This window comes from Scyliorhinus torazame, chromosome 31 (genome assembly GCF_047496885.1).
Source record: "Scyliorhinus torazame isolate Kashiwa2021f chromosome 31, sScyTor2.1, whole genome shotgun sequence".
Classification (NCBI taxonomy): Eukaryota; Metazoa; Chordata; class Chondrichthyes; order Carcharhiniformes; family Scyliorhinidae; genus Scyliorhinus; species Scyliorhinus torazame.
The window spans coordinates 2,800,001-2,808,010 of NC_092737.1; the positions used below are offsets into that span (position 1 = coordinate 2,800,001).

The following is an 8,010-nucleotide window of genomic DNA, read 5'->3' on the forward strand; positions in this document are numbered from 1 at the left end:
CAATATTATATCTAAACAGAGCATCACAGCCCCGGAACCACGCGGCACAACTACGAAGCTGGATTTAAGGAATGCCTCCTGCAGGTGAATAGCTTCGTCCGGAGCTGTGGCCGGTTCAGCTCGCAGACTAAGAGCGGCCTGATGGAGCGGCTGTCTGTCTATGTGGACCAATCTAAGGAGGAGAGGGGCAGTGGGCGAGACCATGAAGGTGACACCCCCTCGGCCTCGAACCTGGAGCTTCTGAGAGGAGGGCAACTGGAGGCGGGGACCTTGGACGCGGCCCCGGTGGCCGGGACCACCGGCCGGCCCATGGCGATAGTCCCCGGGTTCAGCAGCACCTCCTCCCCACACCATGTGTCCAACCTTCTGGCCACCCGGCCGCACCCCTCGCACCACAGGATGGATGGGGTCAACTTCAGAGCGAAAGATCAGGAACTGAGTGACTCTGGCTTTGCACACATTCGGCACCTGCCCCAGAAAGTCACTGTGTTGCCGAAAGCCGCCTTCACACAGGGCCAGCAGCAGCATTCGGGCAGAATGGCCGTCCCACACAATGTCTGGAGACCCTGGCCCTAGATTGACTGCCACACATTCGGAATGTCTCCTTGTTGTAACTCCTGCGCTTTATCGATAATAAATATTACCTATTCTATTTTAAAATTACATATTTTTCATTGGTTTTTAATTTCCTTAATATTCCCGATGTATTGAGTGACTTTCCCGGTCCATTTATTATTGTATATATTTTGAAATAAAGATTTTAACAATTTCGCCATTAGCGTCATTTCTACTTTTAATCCCTGCAATTTAGACATAAATCTTACCAAACCTGGGCCATCCGGTGTCAGGGGAATTTACCTCTCAGGCGTCTCCCCCCCCCGCAACACACACACACACACACTCACACTCACACACAAACACTCATTCACACATTCACACACACACACTCACAGACCCACACACTCAGACAGACACACACACACCCTCACACACACCCTCTCACTCAAAGAGCCACACACACTCAGTCAGACACAAACTCACACTCACACACTCACAGACCCTCACACATTCACACTCACACACACACAGACCCTCACAAACACACCCTCGCACACACACCCTCACACTCACAGACCCTCGCACTCACAGACCCTCACACACTCAGACACACACACACATACACTTACACTCACACAGACCCTCACTATCACAGACCCTCACACACACACACAGACCCTCACACACACACTCATACACACACAGACCCTCACACACACAGACACACCTACCCTCACACTCACACACATACTCACACACACACACAGACCCTCACACACACACATACCCTCACACACAGGCCCTCATACTCACACACACATACCCTCACACTCACACACACACAGATCCTCACACACACACTCACACACACACAGACCCTCACACACACACTCAAACACACACAGACCCTCACACACACACACACAAACTCATACACACACACCCTCACACACACTCCCTCACACTCACAGGACCTCACACACACACACTCAGACACACACACACATACCCTTACACTCACACAGACCCTCACACACAGACTCGCACACACACACAGACCCTCACACACACACTCAAACACACACAGACCCTCACACACACACACTCACTCACTCACACTCATACACACACACTCACACACACACCCTCACACACACTCCCTCACACTCACAGGCCCTCACACTCACAGGCCCTCACACACACTCAGACACACATACACATACCCTTACACTCACACAGACCCTCACACACATACTCACACACACACACAGACACACACATGCCCTCATACTCACACACAGACCCTCACACACACCCATATCCTCACACACAGGCCCTCATACTCACACACACATACCCTCACACACACAGACCTTCACACACACATACCCTCACACACACAGACCCTCACACACACAGACACACACATACCCTCACACTCACACCCTCACACTCACAGGGATGACATTGGTGCTATGGAGGATAGGGTTGAATCCATTAGGGTGGAAATCAGGAATAGTAAGGCGAAAAAGTCACTGATAGGAGTAGTCTATAGGCCACCAAATAGTAACATTATGGTGGGGCAGGCAATAAACAAAGAAATAACTGATGCATGTAGAAATGGTACAGCAGTTATCATGGGGGATTTTAATCTACATGTCGATTGGTTTAACCAGGTCGGTCAAGGCAGCCTTGAGGAGGAGTTTATAGAATGTATCCGCGATAGTTTCCTAGAACAGTATGTAATGGAACCTACGAGGGAACAAGCGGTCCTAGATCTGGTCCTGTGTAATGAGACAGGATTGATTCAGGATCTCATAGTTAGGGATCCTCTCGGAAGGAGCGATCACAATATGGTGGAATTTAAAATACAGATGGAGGGTGAGAAGGTAAAATCAAGCACTAGTGTTTTGTGCTTAAACAAAGGAGATTACAATGGGATGAGAGAAGAACTAGCTAAGGTAGACTGGAAGCAAATACTTTATGGTGAAACAGTTGAGGAACAGTGGAGAACCTTCCAAGTGATTTTTCACAGTGCTCAGCAAAGGTTTATACCAACAAAAAGGAAGGACGGTAGAAAGAGGGAAAATCGACCGTGGATATCTAAGGAAATAAGGGAGAGTATCAAATTGAAGGAAAAAACATACAAAGTAGCAAAGATCAGTGGGAGACTAGAGGACTGGGAAATCTTTAGGGGGCAACAGAAAGCTACTAAAAAAGCTATAAAGAAGAGTAAGATAGATTATGAGAGTAAACTTGCTCAGAATATAAAAACAGATAGTAAAAGTTTCTACAAATATATAAGTAAGAAAAGAGTGGCTACGGTAAATATTGGTCCTTTAGAGGATGAGAAGGGAGATTTAATAATGGGAGATAAGGAAATGGCTGAGGAACCGAACAGGTTTTTGGGGTCGGTCTTCACAGTGGAAGACACAAATAACATGCCAGTGACTGATGGAAATGAGGCTATGACAGGTGAGGACCTTGAGAGGATTGTTATCACCAAGGAGGTAGTGATGGGCAAGCTAATGGGGCTAAAGGTAGACAAGTCTCCTGGACCTGATGGAATGCATCCCAGAGTGCTAAAAGAGATGGCTTGGGAAATTGCAAATGCACTAGTGATAATTTACCAAAATTCACTAGACTCTGGGGTGGTCCCGGTGGATTGGAAATTAGCAAACGTGACACCACTGTTTAAAAAAGGAGGTAGGCAGAAAGCGGGTAATTATAGGCCAGTGAGCTTAACTTCGGTAGTAGGGAAGATGCTGGAATCCATCATCAAGGAAGAAATAGCGAGGCATCTGGATGGAAATTGTCCCATTGGGCAGACGCAGCATGGGTTCATAAAGGGCAGGTCGTGCCTCACTAATTTAGTGGAATTTTTTGAGGACATTAACAGTGCGGTAGATAACGTAGAGCCAATGGATGTGGTATATCTGGATTTCCAGAAAGCCTTTGACAAGGTGCCACACAAAAGGTTACTGCATAAGATAAAGATGCATGGCATTAAGGGGAAAGTAGTAGCATGGATAGAGGATTGGTTAATTAATAGAAAGCAAAGAGTGGGGATTAATGGGTGTTTCTCTGGTTGGCAATCAGTAGCTAGTGGTGTCCCTCAGGGATCAGTGTTGGGCCCACAACTGTTCACAATTTACATAGATGATTTGGAGTTGGGGACCAAGGGCAATGTGTCCAAGTTTGCAGACGACACTAAGATAAGTGGTAAAGCAAAAAGTGCAGAGGATACTGGAAGTCTGCAGAGGGATTTGGATAGGCTAAGTGAATGGGCTAAGGTCTGGCAGATGGAATACAATGTTGACAAATGTGAGGTTATCCATTTTGGTAGGAATAACAGCAAAAGGGATTATCATTTAAATGATAAAATATTAAAACATGCTGCTGTGCAGAGAGACCTGGGTGTGCTAGTGCATGAGTCGCAAAAAGTTGGTTTACAGGTGCAACAGGTGATTAAGAAGGCAAATGGAATTTTGTCCTTCATTGCTAGAGGGGTGGAGTTTAAGACTAGGGAGGTTATGCTGCAATTGTATAAGGTGTTAGTGAGGCCACACCTGGAGTATTGTGTTCAGTTTTGGTCTCCTTACTTGAGAAAGGACGTACTGGCACTGGAGGGTGTGCAGAGGAGATTCACTAGGTTAATCCCAGAGCTGAAGGGGTTGGATTACGAGGAGAGGTTGAGTAGACTGGGACTGTACTCATTGGAATTTAGAAGGATGAGGGGGGATCTGATAGAAACATATAAGATTATGAAGGGAATAGATAGGATAGATGCGGGCAGGTTGTTTCCACTGGCGGGTGAAAGCAGAACTAGGGGGCACAGCCTCAAAATAAGGGGAAGTAGATTTAGGACTGAGTTTAGGAGGAACTTCTTCACCCAAAGGGTTGTGAATCTATGGAATTCCTTGCCCAGTGAAGCAGTAGAGGCTCCTTCATTTAATGTTTTTAAGATAAAGACAGATAGTTTTTTGAAGAATAAAGGGATTAAAGGTTATGGTGTTCGGGCCGGAAAGTGGAGCTGAGTCCACAAAAGATCAGCCATGATCTCATTGAATGGTGGAGCAGGCTCGAGGGACCAGATGGCCTACTCCTGCTCCTAGTTCTTATGTTCTTAAGACCCTCACATTCATAGACCCTCACACACACTCAGACACACTCATAGCCTTACACTCACACAGACCCTCACACACACACTTGCACACCCACACAGACCCTCACACACACTCATACACACACAGACACACACATACCCTCACACTCACACACATACTCGCACACACACCCACACACACACACACAGAGACCCTCACAAACACACATACCCTCACACACAGGCCCTCATACTCACACACACATACCCTCACACTCACACTCAAACACACACAGACCCTCACACACACACTCACACTCATACACACACACTCACACACACCCTCACACATACTCCCTCACACTCACAGACCCTCACACACACACACACACACAGACCTTCACAAACACACATACCCTGACACACAGGCCCTCATACTCACACACACATACCCTCACACTCACACTCACACACACACAGATCCTCACACACACACTCAAACACACACAGACCCTCACACACACACTCACACTCATACACACACACTCACACACACACCTTCACACACAACCTCACACATACTCCCTCACACTCACAGACCCTCACACACACACACTCAGGCACACATACCCTTACACTCACACAGACCCTCACACACACACACACATACCCTCACACTCACACACACACAGACACATACACACACCCATACACACACACAGACCTTCACACACACACAGACCCTCACACACAGGCCCTCATACTCACACACACATACCCTCACACACACAGACCCTCACACACACACACACATACCCTCACACTCACACACACACTCATACACACACAGACCCTCACACACACACATACCCTCACACCCACACACACACACAGACCCTCACACATACACATACCCTCACACACAGGCCCTCATACTCACACACACATACCCTCACACACACAGACCCTCACACACACAGACCCTCACACACACAGACATACACATACCCTCACACTCACACTCATACACACACAGGCCCTCACACACAAACTCACACAGACACTCACACACACACATACCCTCACACACACACTCATACACACACAGGCCCTCATACATTCACACAGACACATACATACACTCACACACTCATACCCTCACACACACAGACACACACATACCCTCACACTCACACACACTCACACACACACACACTCACACAGACACACACAGGCCCTCATACACACACACACAGACACACACACAGACCCTCTCACACATACCATCACACACCCATACCCTTACACTCACACAGACCCTCATACACTCACACACATACCCTCACACACACATACCCTTACACTCACACAGACCCTCATACACATACCCTCACACACACATACCCTTCCACTCACACAGACCCTCATACTCTCACACACACTCATACACACACACTCACACACACACCTTCACACACACCCTCACACATACTCCCTCACACTCACAGACCCTCAGACACACACACTCAGGCACACATACCCTTACACTCACACAGACCCTCACACACATGCACACAGACCCTCACACACACAGACACACACATACCCTCACACTCACACACACACAGACACATACACACACCCATACACACACAGAGACCCTCACACACACATACCCTCACACACAGGCCCTCATACTCACACACACATACCCTCACACACACAGACCCTCACACACACAGACACACACATACCCTCACACTCACACACTCACACACACACTCATACACACACAGACCCTCACACACACACATACCCTCACACCCACACACACACACAGACCCTCACATATACACATACCCTCACACACAGGCCCTCATACTCACACACACATACCCTCACACACACAGGCCCTCACACACACAGACACACACATACCCTCACACTCACACTCATACACACAGGCCCTCACACACACACACTCACACACACACACATACCCTCACACACACACTCATACACACACAGGCCCTCATACATTCACACAGACACACACATACACTCACACACTCATACCCTCACACACAGACACACACATACCCTCACACTCACACACATACTCACACACACTCACTCACACACACACACAGACCCTGACGCGTTGTTTGGCCAAATGGTTCCGGGGTTCTCGCTGTTTGCACAGCTAATAAAGCTTCACTCTCTAATCAGAGTGATTATTCTTTCTGTACAAAATCCTTTGCTCCTGGTCTGAAATCCCTCCTTTCCTGGTTTTTCCCGACACGAGACCCCGTCTTTCTCACTGTCTCATTAGCGTTGGGGCAGCTTGCCTTCTGCAAAGAGAAAGTGCAGGAACTCTGGCAGTCCGGATCTGTCCTCGCTCCAATATTAATACAGAAACTCACCCGGCGTCACGTTTAGAAACCCAGGTTTATATTGAGGACGGGAGGTAGAAAGCAGCAATGATAACAGGCTAATTTCCTCAAAAGGAGTCGACGAGGATGGGATTCGAACCCACGCGTGCAGAGCACAATGGATTAGCAGTCCATCGCCTTAACCACTCGGCCACCTCGTCCATGTAAACGCATCTCCACGCCACATCTATATGCAATAAATCTGCAGCTTCTTCAACCGCATGCTGCGAAGATATTCAATGTGTTTGGAAAGAGCTCCTTTTTCACATGAGGTATCTCTGAACTGCAAGGCTGCGATGTCACATTGTCAAAGCCCAATCCGACAGACCAACACACTGGTCAAAGGACTGAATTTGCAAATACCAGCTGCTATCAGCAATTTCCCCATTTCTCACTTACAGAGCAGACGGACATTCGGCCATTCCTTGATTTTTTGTTATTTTATCAATTTTGAGCACCCAATTATTTTTTTCCCAATTAAGGGGCAATTTAGCGTGGCCAATCCACCTAATCGGCACATCTTTGGGTTGTGGGAGCGAAACCCACGCAGACACGGGGAGAATGTGCAAACTCCGCACGGAAAGTGACCCAGAGCGGGGATCGAACCTGGGACCTTGGCGCCGCGAGGCAGCAGTGCTAACCCCTGCACCACCGTGCCGCCCTATTGGGCCCATTCCTAAGGAGCAATTCACGTCCTGCTGACCCCAACCTCCCTCCCTGCACCCCCACCCCTCTCAGATTTAAACCATCTGGAAATGTTGAAAGATATACAGCACAGAGGAGGTCATTCTGTCGTTCGCGTGTCTGAGCTGGCCGAAAAACCAGCCCCCCCCCCCCCAAGTCCAGTACCGCACCCCCCCCTCCCCCTCCCCCTCCCTCCAGCTCCCAGTTCCCCCCTCCCCCCCTCCCACCCCC

General features: G+C 48.5%; 1 protein-coding gene and 1 non-coding gene across 2 annotated transcripts in view; one reads left to right on the plus strand and one right to left on the minus strand.

Moving 5' to 3' along the window:
- Positions 1-771, plus strand: part of LOC140404614 (transcription factor HES-4-B-like) — a 2,405-nt gene extending 1,634 nt beyond the window's left edge. The window contains exon 4 of the mRNA XM_072493216.1: positions 20-771. Coding sequence (XP_072349317.1) covers positions 20-576 — 557 coding nt within the window. The 3' untranslated portion in view covers positions 577-771. The remainder of the gene's footprint in view (positions 1-19) is intronic.
- A 6,403-nt stretch (positions 772-7,174) lies between these two features.
- On the minus strand, positions 7,175-7,256 carry trnas-gcu (transfer RNA serine (anticodon GCU)). Its single transcript has one exon. It is a non-coding gene; the product is annotated as a tRNA-Ser (tRNA).
- Positions 7,257-8,010: the final 754 nt, after the last annotated feature.